Source organism: Physeter macrocephalus, chromosome 8 (assembly GCF_002837175.3).
Source record: "Physeter macrocephalus isolate SW-GA chromosome 8, ASM283717v5, whole genome shotgun sequence".
Lineage (NCBI taxonomy): Eukaryota > Metazoa > Chordata > Mammalia > Artiodactyla > Physeteridae > Physeter > Physeter macrocephalus.
The window spans coordinates 9,903,180-9,921,905 of NC_041221.1; the positions used below are offsets into that span (position 1 = coordinate 9,903,180).

General features: G+C 42.6%; 2 protein-coding genes across 3 annotated transcripts in view; one reads left to right on the forward strand and one right to left on the reverse strand.

Moving 5' to 3' along the window:
- Positions 1-2,695: 2,695 nt before the first annotated feature.
- Positions 2,696-9,346, reverse strand: HMGN1 (high mobility group nucleosome binding domain 1). Its single transcript, XM_024120444.3, has 6 exons — positions 9,181-9,346; positions 8,824-8,856; positions 8,703-8,732; positions 8,570-8,620; positions 5,284-5,412; positions 2,696-3,654 (listed from the first exon to the last, which is right to left on the reverse strand). Exons 1-6 carry the CDS (start codon positions 9,193-9,195, stop codon positions 3,607-3,609), a joined length of 306 nt encoding a protein of 101 aa, XP_023976212.1. The 5' UTR covers positions 9,196-9,346; the 3' UTR covers positions 2,696-3,606.
- A 369-nt stretch (positions 9,347-9,715) lies between these two features.
- GET1 (guided entry of tail-anchored proteins factor 1) overlaps positions 9,716-18,726 on the forward strand; it is a 30,280-nt gene continuing 21,269 nt past the window's right edge. For both annotated transcript variants that reach the window (XM_055086422.1, XM_055086427.1), the window contains exons 1-2: positions 9,716-9,808; positions 11,169-11,230. The gene's annotated coding sequence lies outside the window, so the exon portion shown is untranslated. The remainder of the gene's footprint in view (positions 9,809-11,168; positions 11,231-18,726) is intronic.

Sequence of the window (18,726 nt, forward strand, 5' to 3'; positions counted from 1 at the left end):
ATCATCTATTTAAGACTCTTCATCACCTATTTAAGCTTAATGTTTCGAAACTCTCAACTGTTTTGCAATTACGTATTTTTACTGCAAACTCATGGAACAACTGTGGACCGTGATAGGCAAATATATATTTAGGATATATCTGTACGCATTAATAGAAATCACCCACATTTTAGTTTCACAATGCTTGTCTAAATGGGGAAAATGTCTAAATGTCTGACAAATTACATTCTTGAAATAAAATAGTATGCAGTGCTTACAAATGCTATGTAAGTATACTCATTAACCTAGGAGAAAGTTCACAGTATGAGAAAGATTACAAACCAGGATGTAGCGGGAATTCCCTGATCGGCCAGTGGTTAGGACTCCATGTCCCCACTGCAGGGGGCATGGGTTCAATCCTTGGTCAGGGAACTTGCAAGCCGCGAGGCTCGGCCAAAAAAACAAAAACAACAAACAAACAAAAGAACCAAAAAAAAAAAAAAAAAAACCACGGATGTATAATGACACCAATTTTGTAAACTTGTAAAAACACAGAAAAGGATCTGAGAAAAATGCATCTTTAAATAGTTGCCTAGGGCTTCCCTGGTGGCGCAGTGGTTGCGCGTCCGCCTGCCGATGCAGGGGAACCGAGTTCGCGCCCATAGTTGCCTAGCGAGTGAATTATAATTTCGGGTGTTTTTAGCTTGTCTGTTTCCTGAGTTTTTCCCCCAGTGAGCACGGATTGCCGCTGTACTGAAATCATACACACACACACACACACACACACACACACACACACATTCTCCTCCCTGCCCCCGCCCTCACACTTGTATACACACTTACCAAACACCCAGACAACAGACTCTTCCCCCAACCCCCGGGGCCTCCGCGATTATCATGCATCTCTGCAGCAGGCACCAGGTTCCATGCCTTAATTCCTCTGATTAGCCTACATTCGAAAGGTCAAACTCAACCTCAAACAAGCCAAGAGAACGCAGGGTTCTTGCTAACTGCCTTTTCTAGTTAACAAATGAGACTGTCTGATTTGTTCGCATCATTACTGAACAGTTATCTTCCTTGTCCTTCTAGGACGTCTAAACTGACGTCCACTCAACCATTCCTCACTCAGTTCTCATTCAACTAGTTGCTGAAGGGGCAAGAAATTAACTTTTTCTAAGTACTGATCCCAGAAAAGATGCCTCAACGTGTTTTTTTTTGTTTTTTTAAGTAATTGTTTTCTTTTGACAGCTGAAGAGAACACCCACTTGAGGGTTCATTTTATTATAAAAAAATCATAAAAGGATAATGCTTAAGGCAAGGATCTAGAAGTACTACATTCCAATTTTCTACAAGAGGCAATTTCTTTTAGGTATCAATCTATACAAGAAGTGAAAAAACCTTACCTGTTGTGCTTTTTAGAAAATTAATAAATCTCTTTAAACGCATTACTAGCAGTGAGTTCAGAATAAGAAAATCTTTGTCTGTAAACATTTATCACATTCCTAGGGGTGGACGGTTGGGTAATACGAAATGAACACTGCCAGATGGGTTACAGGGTTAAAATTCACTAGTTTTTTTCCCCATTGGTTTATTTTTTAATTTTTAAATATTTATCTATTTTGCTGCACCAGGTCTTAGTTGCAGCATCGGGGTTCTCAGTCAAGGCATATGGGATCTCACTCACTGACCAGGGATCAAACCTGGGCCCCCCGCATTGGGAACGTGGAGTCTTAAAAGACTGGACCACCAGGGAATTCCCTTTATTTTTTTAGATATCCCTTTAACTGCAACAAATAGCTGCTAGAAATTCTGGTACCAAAAAATTGCATGAAGTACCCATACACACAGCAAGAGAAAAGGTTTCAGCTCCATTTAAATTTGCATACCCAAACAGTCTAACAAAACTTAGAAACTACCGGCAAATCTACCTTCATCACTGTTTCAGGTCCTCCACCAAGAATTTTCCCACTCCCCAAGAGTTGCCAAAGCCCTCTTTTGGGTGTCATTTCAACCCAAATCAATGTCCTCTGCATTTTTCTGTAGTTTCACGTTTTACGATGCCACACCTCACCGCTCCGTGAGCTCCGCTCACACAGGTCATTCCAGCAGCACACAGCCCTTGCAGAGTTCTATGATCCCCCGGGACTCGTCTCTAATCTTTGGCCAGGCCACACAGCAACACGTAGCATGTAGGACCTTAGCTCCCCAACTAGAAATTGAACCTGCAGCCCCTGCACTGGAAGCTCAGTTTTAACCACTGGACCGCCAGGGAAGTCCCCACAAGGACTAATTTTTAAAGCATTCTTGCCTCCTACTAATCAAGTCCACAAGCAAAATGACATCAAACGTAGAGTTGTAAACTTCGTTCCAAGGCCTCTCCCTCTTTAGTGGTGACCTTGGCAGGGTGCCATCTCTGGCTCCACTTCTGCATTTGTCAAATCAGCAGTGTCCAGTACCACCTCTAAAGACTATTTAGATGGCAAAACGGACAAGGACTTGCATGAAAGCGAATCTCGAAAATAATACACAAATACAAACCTATTAGATCTAGTGCTAGCTTATTCAGTATTTATAAGCTTACTTCATAGGAAGAGTGAATAATTACGTATTTATTTTGCTTCAGAGAACAGGGGACTAATTTCCCATTAAACCAATTTAGTCACAAAAGCATCTTCCAAGTACACCGTTGAAGTATTATAGAAAAAATGAAGTAGTCCACTCTTCCAAAATTTTATTAAGACTTTGGAAAAACAAATGTGAAAATTCTTTAAAATGAAATTTAAACCACAACTTAATTCATGTGCTTCAAGGAATTCTTTCATAATTGAGATTTTATTGGTTGTTTTGAGGATCAGTACACAGACATTTCAATTTGTACACAATTCTCAACATACGTACCAAAAACCTAAAAAATCATGTAGTTGTGATTCTTTTCTGAACAGTTATTCCAGTGACTTTCCAGCTTAAAATTTGGGGGCAAATTTTCCTTCACAGGATATCAAGTACCAATATCTTCAAACATTGATATGCTGTTACACGGTAAGTCCCACTAATTCACAATTTAATATCACATACACTACGTACTCCAATTGTCAGTGGTTCACAGCACATTAACGAAGTTACTAGAAGAACTGGACGAGCACGACCAGAGATGTTACAGAGTGCACAAAATTCTGCCCAGGAGAGCCGAGATCAAGGGGTGAGTGGTTTGCTTTAGGAAACAATTCTACCAAAAACAACGCGGGAAGAGAAGTAATTTAAAGTGTTTAAGACATTAATTGCACAACTAACTCCAAACTGCCATTTAGTATGCTTTGTATTATAGGATATAAAAGCTACCCTCCATCTGTGGAATGTTAAGCTGACACCCAAGACAATCAAAGCCTCCCATATTCAATATCCCACTATTTTCTGGTTGTACCAAAAAATAAACAACCAGCAAATGATTTCACCTCTTAAAAAAAAGCATTTACACTTAAAAAATGGGATGAGGTGGGATTCCTTCCTTTTTAAAAATGTTTCTAGAGCTACTAAAAAACTTGCATTTACAAAATAGTTGATAAAAATATTCCTCTGGATTGTACAAGAAGGGAAACAGGGACCACTGATAGGACCAGGTGTGTGATATTAATCAGACTTGGCTTCTTTCTCTCCTGCTTCATCAGAAGCTGGGCTCTGCAAAATCAAAGGAAAAACAGTGATCGAACATTTGACTTCTGTGTCAGTGTTATAATGTTAGAGACATTTAGCATTAATACAGTGTAAGTTTTACTCATTACAACTATTATTAAGTCTTAACAATACATTCAATCCTCATCATTTGTAGATTCTGTATTTATAAATTTACTGACTCACTAAAATTTATTTGTAACCCCAAAATCAATACTCATGTTTCATGTTCCATGGTCATGTATGTGCAGATACAGAACAGCAAAAAATATGAGTCACCTGACACAGACATTCCCAGCTGAGGCCCTTCTGCCTTGTTTCAGCTGTAACACTGTAAACAAGTGTCTTTCTCAGTCTATTTAGGGCCACACATTTCACATTTTTCGGTGCTTTTGGTCAACCATGTTGACTAGACAAGTGCAGTGCTGTCCAGTACTACGTGCTGTGCAAGAAGGTTGTGACATGCCACGTGGAGAAGACACACGTTAGACAGCTTCACTGCGGCACGAGTTATAGTGCTGTTTCTGTTGGCCCCGAGTTCAGTATTAACTTACCAAATACATACACTGAACAGACACACATAAAATAAGGTTATGGTTTGATCTGTTGATGGAAATGTGATGAGAACATTTTGGGAATTTCCACTATGAGCAACTGTCCAGTATACAGAGCAACCTTATAGAACACAACCATCATGAATAATGAGAATCAACTGTAGTTGATAAAAGGGATCAGAAGGCCTCATTCTCCCCTTATAGCTGGATTAGTTAAATTCATCTTACTATCACATAATATTTGACTTGGGGTTAGATTTAGGAATTTGTAACTGCAAATCGGGGGAGTAAGTAGTTATTACTTTAAAATCTGATCTATAAATATAAAAATCTAAAAATTAATACTCTTTATATTTTCTGCTTAGCCAATGTTAAAAAAAAAAAAAAAGGCTTGGCTTAAAAAGTTATTTACCATAACCTTGCAACACACTTTTTTTAAAGGTAAAATCTCTTTTTCTCAGAGCTTAAAAGGATAAAGATTAAGGACATCAATCTTTTTAATTGCTTAATCTAAGTTACTACTTAATCCTAGACAAGTGGCTTTTGAGAAAAATAAGCCTTCTTTACTAGAAAGTGGGAAAAATATGACAAACGAAGGGCATCAATTAAAAAAAAATTTAAAGCAATATCCAGAATATAAAAACCAAACAAGATTATTAACAGTTCTACAGATGGCAATTTGGAAAAAAAAAAAAAAAAAGAATATCTGTTTAAAGAAACCCCTAGGTCATGTTAAAGAAAGAAAAATGTGTTATACCATTTAGTAAATTAAATCTTTTAAAAAACTCACACCAGCAATTAAATTAATGAACCCCATATACAATAAAGATCATGAATCTGAGTTTGAAATTCTGAGTACACTACAATTTCTTGTTCACTCACTTAAAAAAACCCATTTACACATATATTTTCAAATATGATCTAATGCATAAAAATAATCTGTCCATTCACTTGGGAGTTACTGTACAGAACTTTGTTCAATATCATAAAGGATAAAGACTGCCTTATCTGCTACATAAAAATATACAGTTTATTATCCACTCTTCAGAGTCAAAATGAACAACACACAAACACTTCTGACCTCCTCATTTTTAGTTTCTCCATTTTCTGCAGGTAAGTCTTCTTTAGTCTCTTGGTTAGCCACTTCAGCCTGTTTTCCCTTTGCTCCCCTTTTCCCTTTTGTTTGCACTTTTTTGTCGGAAGATTTATCCTGTGACAGAACAAGAGTATATTTTAAGTATCAACTCTGCACTTACTAACATTTTCTGACTTGCTAGAGAGATTGCATCCACCGCAGTTGCAACATTAATGCGGTCGCATGTCACTCCGAGTTACAGGACACACCTTAAGGTCCACCCCCAGTAATCAGGACCACACAGCACACTGAGGAGACCCCTAACAGCACCTGCACACCAAGCGTCATCAGACTTACAACAATTAAACCTAAAGCCTCAGTTACAACCCTTCTCCTCTTTCTCAATTACCCACTATTCTCTAAAGTTCCACAAGAGAGAATAAATGAAGTGAGGAACCGCTGGAGGAATCTCTTCCCCACTGTAACCCTACCCATCCCCCAAACTCTTTAAGCAGGAACAATAATCAAATTACCACTGTCTTACCCTCACAGTAAGACAATTCACCTGAGAAAAGCACCATGTTGTTAAGGTCAGACTGACTATCCTACTACAGTTCTGCTACAGTTAGTCCCTTGGTATCATATAATGAGTACCTAAAAGGCTCAATTTTGAGTTTATCGTTTTCATTTAGGTGTTTGAAGAACCTGAAAAGCACAGCTGTTAATATGATGATACAAGAGATTCAAAGATTAAGCCACTTTAAAGTAATATAAAACAGTATTTCTGGACACCATCCATCAACTGGGAAGGAGACACTTAAGTATTTCCTGTACGTACAGAATGTAGTTAACAGCCGACTTAGATAAGACCAATAGTGACCGATACTTCTATAATGGCATTCCATACATGAACGCATGACAACTACTAGTAATTCAGTATCTTTAGAATAATAAATTACCTAAACAAACATATCTGGGACAACACCGCTACACACATTGACACCATGAAGCGTGACAATCGTTTCTGTATTTAAAAACGATTCTTTTATAATCTGATTTTAGATTTCTCATTAATTTAATAACCATTATCACAGTAACATAAAAATGTAAAACCTGAAACATGAAAACAGAATTATGCAATAGCCTGGACTGAAATAATACCATTTTAACTATTAACAACTGGAAAGTGAGACAAAACAAAATAAATCAACACGTCTGTAGTATGGTAATTAATACATCAAAAGCTTTACCTTCTGTTTAAGGCTTTAAAACGATTTGGTTATGAAGACAAAGGTATATTATTGAAACTAAAAGGGGAAAAAGGCTCCTCCCCTCTCCCCATCATTTTTCCTTTGGGAAAACTGAACAGACAGGTTTGTTTCTCAAGGAACACTGACATGAAAACTTACCTGTTGATTATATCTGACATCCCAAACCCAACTGGAGGTAAAATTTGAACTGTTTTCATTAAAAAAATATTTTAGGGCAAATCAAAATACAGATGCAAGTAAACAAATAAAGAAAGAAAAATTTGGGCTTCCCTGGTGGCACAGTGGTTAAGAATCCGCCTGCCAATGCAGGCGACACGGGTTCGAGCCCTGGTCCGGGAAGATACCACATGCTGCGGAGCAACTAAGCCCACATGCCACAACTACTGAGCCTGTGCCCTAGAGCCCTCGAGCCACAACTACTGAAGCCCGCGCTCCTAGGGCCCGTGCTCTGCAACGAGAAGCCATTGCAATGAGAAGCCCGTACACCACATCGAAGAGTAGCCCCCACTCGCCAAAACTAGAGAAAGCCTGCACGCAGCAACGAAGACCCAAGACTGCCAATAAAAATAAATAAATATTTTTAAAAATTAAAGAAAAATTTAAGAGAAAACAGGCATAGTATTCCAGCCAATCAGTTTATTTTAAAAAGCAAATAATAAAACACGTGTAATAACAGTACACTGTTCAAGCAGACTTTTTTGCAACAAGAGCCACTATTTTTCCCGCCTACTCTTATTTCTCGTACAATAAATTTTTTTAAAAATTAAAGAAAAATTTAAGAGAAAACAGGCATAGTATTCCAGCCAGTTTATTTTAAAAAGCAAATAATAAAACACGTGTAATAACAGTACACTGTTCAAGCAGACTTTTTTGCAACAAGAGCCACTATTTTTCCCGCCTACTCTTATTTCTCGTACAGAATTATCCCATTATTTTCTAGTGTGAGAAATTTCAAGTTGACATACTACGCCTACACCTTCCTTGAACCCTCTTAAAAAGGATCACAAAACAGAACTTTCTATTGAAAAAACATTAAGATTTTTACACTCAGCTCTGTACAATGTTTAAAGAAAGAAATGGAAAAATCTTTGTGCAGTGTTTACCTTTCACCTACTTTTAGGAAAGGGGTAATGACAATAAGGACTTTGGAGAGAGGAGACTTCTAATAACAAGCTCTCACTGAAGTTTTGAGTAAACAGAAATTAATCACACCATGAATTTCCCCTGAAGAACAAGGAAGAGCTTTACAGAGGGCGGTATCAATGCTAGATCCAAACACAAAGTTCCAAATAACATGCACACATTTAGGTTTTCCAACTTAAAGTTTTCAAACCTACACATATATATCCAACAACTACCCAAAGACCGGCAATGGGAACAAAGCAATCATGAATCTATTCTAGAGCAGCAACCATCATACTATTTACGATATAATAACTTAGTGAACTCCTATATATATAATGGTATATAAAATACTCTTAGAAAACACAGCTCTTGATCTACCTCTGGACATATGTCCCCCCACCTTTCCTCGAGCACCTTATATGCAAAAACTTACACATTCCCCATCTCCTGGCCTCAGTCCTAGCCTTGCTGATACTGTCAAAAGAGGAAGTACAAGCATGCAGCCAACAGAGGACCACTAACCAAAACATACACAACACAAAGAATGGATTTGCCTGCTAAGCGAAAGTTATTCTCCAATATTTTCAGCCGTCTTAAGTTTCCCAAATTCTGCAGCAGCATTAAGGTGATGCATTATGTTCCCGTAAACCGGGATGATGACTACATCTACTGTATTTTACCCAAACCAGAAAAAACATTGTTTACTGAAGTTACTATAACCTAAAATTAAAGTGATAAATAAGGTAACACTACGACTTATTAGGAGACTATGACATCAAACTGTAGTTGATTTCGACATCCTCAAAGTCAACACCTCAGCTGCTGGCAATGCGCGTTAGGTAGCACTGCAGCATTTCGAAGACACCACGATCTCTTAAGGTGAGTGTGAAACCTACCTTTCCTGCCGCCTTTTTTGGCTTCGTTTCCACTTTTGCAGGAGCCGGTTTCTGAAAGGCAAAGGTAGCAGTGAATTTCTTCCCTGGGTACGATCCCACGGTAAAGAAAGGTCAGGGGGCTCGCTTTACTTACAGCTGACAACCTCGCCGATCTCCTCTTGGGCTTTGGGAGAAAAAAAAAAAAGGAAAATGAGCAAGGAATGCGGGGTGCGGTGCAAACCGAAACCACCCCCGGGAGAGGAGCGGGGTCTTACCTCCTCCTTCGCCGTCCCCTCGGCGGAGCTGACCTGCGGGAGAAAGCAGACTGCGAGTGGACGCAGCCCCCAAACAAAAGTGCCCGCGCGCCCCGCGCCCGCCAGTCCCCGAGAACAATGCCCGGCCGCGTGACGTCAGCGGCTTCCCGCCGCCGCGTTCGAATCTCCCACCCTGCTCCTCGGGCAACCGAACGTTCCAGAACGGCGCGCCCGGGGCCGCCGCGCGCCCGCCCGCCGCAAGTCCGGGCGCCTCCCGGGCCCAGCGCTGCCGAGAGAGCGGCGGGCCTGGGCCTCGCGGGGCGCCGGGGCCGGCCGGGCGGCTGAGGGGGGCGTGTGCGGGCCGCGGCCGCCGCTCACCTTCCTCTTGGGCATCGTGGCGGCGGGGCGGGCGCGTGCCGGGTGCCTGCGGGCCGCGGCGCGCCGAGAGCCTTCGCGAAGCTGGGCTGCCTGGCCGCTGCCGCTCCTCCCGCCGCCCGAGCTGCTGGGACCCGCGGCGGGGGCGGTGGGAGAACCGGATGGAACCGGATTGGGAGCCCGCCCCCTCCTCCCCCCGCGTCCCCCAGCCGCGGGCTCCCCCTCCCCGTCGGCCGGGCCGCCCCCCGCCCCCGCCCATTGGCTACGGGGCCCACCGCGCCGCGGCCCGGGCCCCGAATAGGTGAGGCGGGCCGTCACTCGACCACTGCGCCCCGCCCCCGCTCTCGGCGCCCCTACCCGCCCGCCGTCTCGCAGGGCCCCAGACCCAGGCGAGGGGGCGGGGCCCCACAGGCAGCTCTTGCCTCACGGTAGTTTGTTTGAAGCTGAGCTGCAAAGTGCGGTCTGCGCGCCGATTGGCGGAGGTCCGCCACGTGGTCGGCGGGTGAGCCCGCTCACCACCCTGCTAGACACCTGAGCGCCCGTCAGCGCCCGGAGAGCCCCAGGATAGGGTCTCTCCTCTCTAGGGTCAATTGGATCTCACAGACTGGGAAGGGAGAGACAACAGGTTCAAGTACGAGCCAATTTCTCCCACTTCAGTCAGTAAGAAGGGCTAATAGGTCTCCGGTCTCGCTGGCCTGCGGGAAGTGGGTCCTAGTGCGCAGGATCGGGAAGGGAGGCCGTGGGAAGGAAAGTCGGCGCGGGCACGCGCGGGGCTCCATTGCGCAGGCGCGGGTCTTTGCGCGAAGGCCATGGAATTGCGGCCCGCTACCATACAGGGTTGCTCGCGGTCGGGCCTTTCTGTAGCTTCTTTTAAGTTATCTGTTCATTGCGGGGCCGGGGGTGCAGGCGGTTCGTCTGAGAAGCATAGTGGGCGTCTGAGTCCCGGCCCCCACCGGCCCTAGGACGCGCACCCACTCTCAGACCCCCTGGCCGGCTGATCCACTCCTGCGCACAAGTGAAACAGGAAGCATGCCCACCCGGCTCCTGCCTGTTTTTTAACCACGTGGCTAACCTAAGCTCCTTTCTGAGGTGTAAAGAGCTTCAGGCTTGGGGGGGGTCTGAGCTGGGAACCCCGGAACCTGTGAGGTCACATGTTACCCAGTTTCTTTAATGAATGAGAAAATTATGTTTAGAAGGACCGATTCAGTTGGGTTCATGCAGAAAAAGTTTTTAATCGGAAAATTGTCAGCTGGAATTCATGGAGAAGAAGAAACACTGGAGTACTTTGAGTCCGCAAATTTGGAAACAGACTAAATGTCCACCATTTGAAAGACCCGGAGAAACTATGACAACCTTCACCTTCACGTAGTAGATTAATGAGCTACCTATTCTATTCATTCGAAAAAGAATGAGGCCGCTCTTCACGGAAGAAGTGAATTTTGAAAACCACTAGTCAGACTCTGACTCCTGATCAGTAACTCTAGTGCCTTCCCTTCTCATTCAAGAAATTATTCGACTTCCCTAGTGGTCCAGTGGTTTAAGACTCTGCGCTTCCACTGCAGGGGTCGCGGGTTCCTGGTGGGGGGTCTACGATCCCGCAGGCTGCGCTGCGCCGCCAAAAAAATGAAAATAAAATCTCAAGTCCTTAAAGTGGCTTATATACTCCTCTGCCATCTGGCCCACTTCAAACGGTTTTCACCGCTGCTTCCCTCGGTTCACCTTCCCAGCCTCAAGTAGGCGGGGCAGTCCTGCTTCAGGACTTGTCACCTGCTGCTTCCTCTGCCTGGAATGCTTCATGCACTGCTTCAGACCAGTGCGGCTCTATTCCTCATCCCCTTTGGATCTTTGCACAGATGTCACTGTCTCATTGAGGCCTTTCTTGACCTTTCAGTTTAGGATTGCAACTCCCCATCTCCAGTTATCTGCACAGCATCTATTGAGACTAAATAGCTATATTGAATGTAAAGTTATACGTTCATTGTATATTTCAGGAAGATGCACAAGGACGTGGTGCCAGTGGTTGCCTTTGGGAAGAACAATTGGGAGGAGTAGCGTAAGTTGGAAATTTATCCTTTTCTCTCTTTTTTTTTTTTTTTTTTTTTTGCTGAGAACACTAATTTTTTTCTTCTTCTTGAGATCCGTTCTGGCAATCCTATCCCTCTCTAATATAATCTCCCCCTTTTCTGTTTCTAACTTTCACATCACCTTGCATATTTCCTTTATGGCTCTGATCACATTCTGTAATTGCTCTATGTGTTTAGTTATTTGTTGCCTGTCTCCCTCACAGGAGTATGAGTTCCATGAGGGTAGGAACCCTGTTCATCTTGACACCACTTCGTTCCCAGAAACTATTACATGTTTGTTGAATTAGTAATTTTCTTAAATTGAAGCGTAGTTGATTTGCAGTGTTGTGTTAGTTTCAGGTGTACAGCACAGTGATTCATTTATACATATACATATATTCATTTTCAGATGCTTTTCCCTTATAGGTTATTTTTCTTTATTTTTCCCCTCTCCTATTTGCATTAAACAATGATAGCATCAGAGAGTCCAAGTTTGTGGCACAAACATGTAGTGAGCCCCTTCCCTGTGTCAGTCATTGTGATGGGCCCTGGGGTAGAGAGACTGAAGGCAGGACACCATTCCCAAGGACTTGGGGTGTAGTTTAGTGGAGAGAATAAAGTACACAAATTGGCCTGGCCTAGTAAGGGAAAGGGGAAGCCAGAGGAAGAGGGACAGCACATCTCAAGGCATGCAGACTTAACAGAACGTGACGGCCGTCCAGAGCCCTCAGAATGGCACGGATGGGCCCATCAACGGTGGAAAGTGAAGATTAAAGAAAAGAGGCGGAGAAAAGAAGGGCAGCCTGCAGAAAGCATTTGATGCCAGGCTAAGGGGTTTGGCCATTATCCAAGGAGTGGGAGACATTGCAAGGTTTGGGTTGTTTTTGTTTTGTTTGTTTTGTTTTGTTTTCTGCTGTGCGGGTTGCGGGATCTTAGTACCCTGACCAGGGACTGAACCCAGGCCCTCAGCAGGGAGAGTTCGGAGTCCTAACTGCTGGACCGCCAGGGAATCCCGTACGGTCTTAATCAAGGGATGATGTGCTGAGATCTCAACCTCCTGAAGATCTGTCTCCCATGAGAACTGAAGATGCACTAGGCCAGAGGTGAGAGACCTGTGGCCTACAGATATTTGCTTTGGTCGGGATTTTTTTTAAAGTTGCCCAAACAAGCACGTGGAGCAACCAAGAACACAGTAGGAAAACTTCGTATCTTTTAAAAGCTAAACGGATACTCCAAGGCTCAGTAATGCCACTCCTAGAAACATACCCAACAAAAATGCTTACGTCTGTTCACAAGAAGACATGAAATAGAATATTCATATCGGAACTATTTTATAGGCCCAAACTGGCAGCAACTTAAATGCCTGCCAACAGGAGAATGGATGAATAAATGGAAAAGCATGAACAATAAGAAACAGCTGTCTGCAGCTCCACACAGAGGTGGATGAATCTCACAAGCACAATGTTGAGAGAAAGATGCCAGACCACAGTACTGTGATCCTGTTCGTACACTGTACTAAGGCAGGCACACGAATCTAGTCTGTCTGAAGTCAGGATAGTAGTGGGGGTAGGTGGGGGGGTAGTGACTGGAACAGAGCAGCGGAGGGCTTTAGGGAGCTGGCCATCTTCCATTTCTTGATCTGGATGTTACTTGTACTGTTGTGTTCGCCTTGTGAATATTCATCGAGCTGTGCACTTATGTATACATTTCTGGCTAGATATCAGCCGTAAATTTTTAAAGACTTTTTTGGCAACGTGTCAGAGTCTGATGATTTCACATACAAATTGAGCTCTTCAGCTTCTGCTGGCCTCCCTTGTGTGTGCACTCCACAGGCTGCACTTGACCTTAGAACTTGCAAGGAGGCTTCCTTTCTCTGGAGTGCCAGGGTCCCGGTGCTGCTGATTTTTCTCACCTGTGTCGTCTCCCGAGCCTCCAAAGGCATTTTAGTTTGAGATGCCTGTGTGTGAGCGTGCACAACTATAGGCGCCACCTTTTATATTTCTGTTTATTTTTGGAAGAAATATTTATGTGGCTCAAAATTCCAAAAGTGCTAAATGATCGCTGAGAAGTCTCCATTCCACTTCTGTCCCCGCCAGATGTCTGGTTCTCTCCAGGAGGAGCCAATGTTGCTGCTTCTTGTGGATCCTTCCAGACATGTTTTATGCACATACAAGCAAATATGTGTGTATATATATATTTTTCTTCCTTTTTCTCATTTTTCACACTGTTTGACAGCTTGCATTTTTCACTTAATGGAGTTTGTTTCCTATGAGTACTTATAAGATTCCTCCTCCTTTTTACTGCTGCATTGTGGTCCACTGTATAGATGTGCCAAACATTTTAAAACCAATTCTCTATTGACTGGACTTTTCAAATCGTGCCCAGTCTTTCGTTCCCGCAGAGGACGCTGCAACGAATAACCACGAATGTACACGTCACGTGGCACACTGTATAAAACAACAAAATGTTCTTGCAAGTCCTGACTTAAATTATTTCTATTATAAAGTTCACGTACGTCTTTGAAAACTTAAGATAAGGTTGGAATGTTTAATACTTAGAGGTTTTAAACAACTATAAATCTAAAACTAACTTTTGAACCCCCAAATCTCTACAAAACCTATAAAATTTAAACCAACAGCATTAACATGAAGAATGAGTTTTGCTAAAAGCAAACTGCTGCATGCCTATGGTGTTTGGCCCATATGATCTCTGTGGTGATTGTTCTGGCACCTTATGTATACAATTGACAAGCTATCATTTATTCAGCCCTTTGTGGTGTGACTTAGGTTTCATGTGATATAGATAACACTATTTATGAATTAAAATCATCTATAATTTTATAGATGCTTTTATAATTACCTGTAAAACTGTGGAAAGCTGGTCCCACTTGGGGCCAAACCTAAACACGCACCCAACACAGGCACAAAAATAGGCAATGCTTGGTCAAAAGTAGCAAAATCTATGCTGGGTGATCCTGAATGTCGATGATCACCTGAACACACAAAATTTTAAAAAATCCCCAAGAACCTGCAGGACCTTTGTATACATTCACAGAAGTATGCTTACCAGCACTCCACCCCGGGGTCCAGGTGTCCCACTTTGGAAAATCACACGTTGATTCAGGCTGGTCGATGAGGAGGTGATTGCAGGAATTTTAGTTTATTTTATTCATTTATTTATTTTGGCTGCGCCATGCAGCATACAGGATCTCAGTTCCCTAACCAGGAATGAACCTGTGCCTGCTGCAGTGGAAGCGTGGAGTCCTAACCACTGGACCACCAGGGACATCTCTCTCTCTTTTTTTTTTTTTCCCAAGGGATTTTAGAGAAAAGAATTACAAGCATAATATAGGGCAGAATTGGTGGTGATAGACAAAGTTAAACAGTTTGCCTACACCGTGCCAGGTGTTGTCCTAGACCTAGGGATATAGTGGTGAACACAAGAGTCAAGTTGCCTGTCCTCATGGGGCTTCCATTCTAATGGGAGTACAAATTAAAAAGGTAATGAGATCCTTTCACAGGGTGACAGTGCCTTGAAGGAAGAAAACTGTCACAATATAGAATGTGCTGGAGGCATGCCGAATGGGGCTAGTAGATGGGATAGTCAGGAGGGGTCTCTGGGGAGAGGAGTGAAGGGTAAGATGACCTGGCCTCTGGGGGATCTGAGGGAGAAGCCTCTGGACAGAGGACACAGCTCCTACAAAGGTCCTGAGGTAGGATTGACCTTGGCGTGTTGGAAGGAGGGAAACGTGTTGTAGTTAGAGAAGAAAGCAGTGGCCAGAATGTGAGGGCAGTGGCGGAGCTATGAAGGGGACTTACGTCACTGATCTGGACTCCAAGTAGAGGTCAGGCTGAGAGGTTGGGATGTGAAGTCCGGTTGCTGGGAGGAGGCATGGGAGACCAGAGGAGACATTTTAATGTTGTCTAGGCAACGAATGACTAGGATGTTGGCTGTGGGGTTGGAGATCAGTGGAGGGAGGGATTTGGGATGGGTTTTGGTGGAGGTGACTGACAGGATTCTTCAGTGGATTGGGTGGGAAGGAGAGGAGAGAGAGTTTTGGCTAGGAGTAATAGAAACCCAAATCGGCATAAACAATAAGAAGATTCTTAGTAAATCTACACAGTTGTGCAATCATCACCACGATCCAGTTTTAGAACATGTAAATCACCTGGAAAAAAAATCCCTGCTGTCCTTTCTCAGCCAATGTTGATCACATCCTCAGCCCCAGGCAGATTAACTTTCTGCTACTATAGTTTAAAATCTACTCCTCAAAAGACACCTCTAAAAGAATGAAACGATAAGCCACAGACTGAGAAAATATTTGTAAAGGATATACCAGAGAGGACTTGTGTCCAGAATGAACTCAAAACTCTATACTAAGAAAATAAACAACTCAGTAAAAAAGGGGGCAAAAGATTTGAACAGATACTTCATCAAGGAAGATATAAGAATGACAAATAGGCATGTGAAAACCTGCTCAATATCAGTAGTCACTAGGGAAATGCAAATATAGCAAAAAACTATAGTGAGATACCACTACACACCTATTAGAATGACTAAGATTTGAAAGACTGACCATGTGAGTATTGGCGAGAATGTAGAGGAACTGGACTCGAATTCTTCCAAAATGTTAATGTAATAAAAGACAAAGCAAGGTTATGGAAATGGTCCAGATTAAAGGAGGCCAAAGAGACATGTTAATTCAACGCAATGCCTGACCCTGGGCTAGGTCTTGTAATGGAGGGGAAATGTTACAAAGGACATTATTCAGTCAACTGACAAAACTGGAACGAACACAAATGGTGGATTAAAGTATTGTATCAATGTCAACTTCACTGAAGTTGATGAATGTACTGTGATTATATAAGGGAATATTCTTAGTGATGTTTTGAAAGAAAGCAAATGGGCTAAAATGTTAATGTTAAAGTAGGTGAATATAAAAAAAGGGTATTGGGTGTTCTTGATACCATTTATATTTTTTGTAATTTTTCTCAGTTTGAAATTACTTTAGAATAATTTTTTAAAAAGAAAAGCTCATGACAGTTTTATTTAGGAATAAATTTCTGGACATAGTAAAAGCCTGTGAAAATTTGAGGTCTAAATGAAATTTATTGCACTAATAAGAAGATTAATTTTTAACCTGTTGAATTTTGCATATTCAGAAGGGCTTAGCATAACAAAGAGACAAAAATAAAAACATTTTAAAGTTTATTTGGCTGTAGCAATATTTTTCTTAAATTGAGGTGAAATCCACATGACATGAATTAACCATTTTAAAGCATACAGTCCAGTGGCATTTAGTACATTAACAATGTTGTTCGACCACCATCTAGCAATAACCTCGCTGCTTTTAAAGATATTTAACATTTGCATTTTTAAATTTTGCAGAAATGCTTTTTTAAAACTTGTTAAGCAAGTTTAACAAGTTTAAAAAACAACAAAATAGCTTGAATTACAACCTGTGATACTTTCCTCTCTGATTACTTCCTCACACACATACACACCACACACACACACACACACACACACACACACACACACACACACACACACAAGAATGCTTGAATATTCAGCTACGCTAAAATGCAGTTTTCCAAGAGATCCTAATACTTCAGTCATCGTTAGCTATCTTGGATCTAAAACTGGCTGCCAACATATAGACATGTCCAGTCCTCTGACAGCCACTGAGCAATATGCTGGCTATAAAATTTGTGCAACTGAGGTATCTGCCTGCACTTAGTTTGTGACAGCCAGTTACTGAAATAAACACCGTAGATTTTACCTAAGTTACTCAATATTGATGTACCCCTAGTTGCCGGTGGAAAGATTGTCAGTCTGTTCTTTGATTCAACCTGGTATGTGATCATCATCATCATTTTCATTTAGTAAAACCAAGCGGGCAAAGCTAAGAAGAAGTAAATTCAGTTCCCGCTAAATTGTTTCTTCTCTTTGTCCCCTCTGTTTTCCCTGTTTTGGGAATAGTTGAGGCAATCTCATTTTCACTTTGCATTTCAGCGTTGCCTTCTGGGTGTGCCTGTCTTGAGAAGACTCTGCCTCAGGTGGGCAACCCTCAGTCACTGGCCCTAAATCGCTCAGTTCTGGGCGCGTCTCTGGTCCCTGCTGACACTCCTCTGAGTCTCTGCCGGAGAGTTGGTCTCTAATGATTATAGAGTACTCATTTCTCCAATCTCAGTTGTGATTGGTTTAAAATCAACATAAAAGTCACTGATACAGGGCTTGCTAAACACATTCTCTGAAGTCCTATGAAGAGGAATTGTTGTATTATGTTAGAGGTTCCAAGACCTGTTTGTTCTGAACAAGAAATGGTTTGATGAAAACCCCCAATGGTGTTAGTATTTTCTGCCAGTCTTGCTCTGGACCGAAATCCATTTGTGACATCACAATCTTTATTTTCTATGGGACGGATACTTCTTTTTTTTTTTTTTTTTTTTCTCGTTTTAACTTGACGGCCTAGTGTGGTACTCGGATGGTGTTGGCAGCCTTTTATTGTTGGTGCTCTTCTTAAGAGCTGCCCAGATGGAGCAATAGCAGAGAGCTGAGTTGTTCACACTGGCCAGGTACTGCTGGTCCTCTTCTACCACTGTTGTACAGTCAAGGACGTTCTCCAGGTTTTTTTTTGTCAAATTCTCGTCTCACCGGGAATTGGTGATACTCCTCCTGGGGGGATGAGGCACTGGGATGGGGTGTGGTACGGGTGGGGAGCAGGCGATGCTCTCCTCTTCTGCCTGAAAAGCAGAGACGGGGCCGGGAGATGGAGGCCGGAGGATCTGCCATCACTTTTCACGAGACGGTTTCTACTTCCAATCCTTCCAAACCTTTAGTGGGTAGAGGAGCCAGCAGCCAGGGTGCCTTGGATGGTCCAGGTGGAGGGTAAGGCTATGGAGGAGAAGCAGGCTCCAAGCCTGTCTTTTGTTTTGGTCAGTTCAGCATCACCTACCGGACAAGAAACCTCTCCATGGAAATAATTCCCTCTACCGCTATCGAATAGTTTTGCTTCCCATGTTTTCTTTAATCAGAAATTTGTAGAACCACAGCCCCTCGATTCATTCTGATTGGGAATTAGTTCTCAGACTCCAACCAGGGCAGAAGAGGCAGCTAATCATCTTTTGCTTTACCTACTACACATTAACTGTGAGTTAGGATTCTTTTGCTGTAAAACCTCATCTTCCCATAAATGTAGACTACTTTATTACAGGCTGAATGTAACCAGGACCTCAGGTATGCAGTTTTGTAAATTACTTAGATTTATTACAATGTTTAGCTTTGAAATGTAAACACTACTTACTAAAAACTACTTAGAAAACGTTCTTCTTTTTACGGTTACTTGCTACTATCATTACCGTAGCTTTCTATTTACAGAAAGGTTTATTGAAAAATACATTTATTGGGCTTCTCTGGTGGCGCAGTGGTTGAGAGTCCGCCTGCCGATGCAGGGGACGCGGGTTCGTGCCCCGGTCCGGGAGGA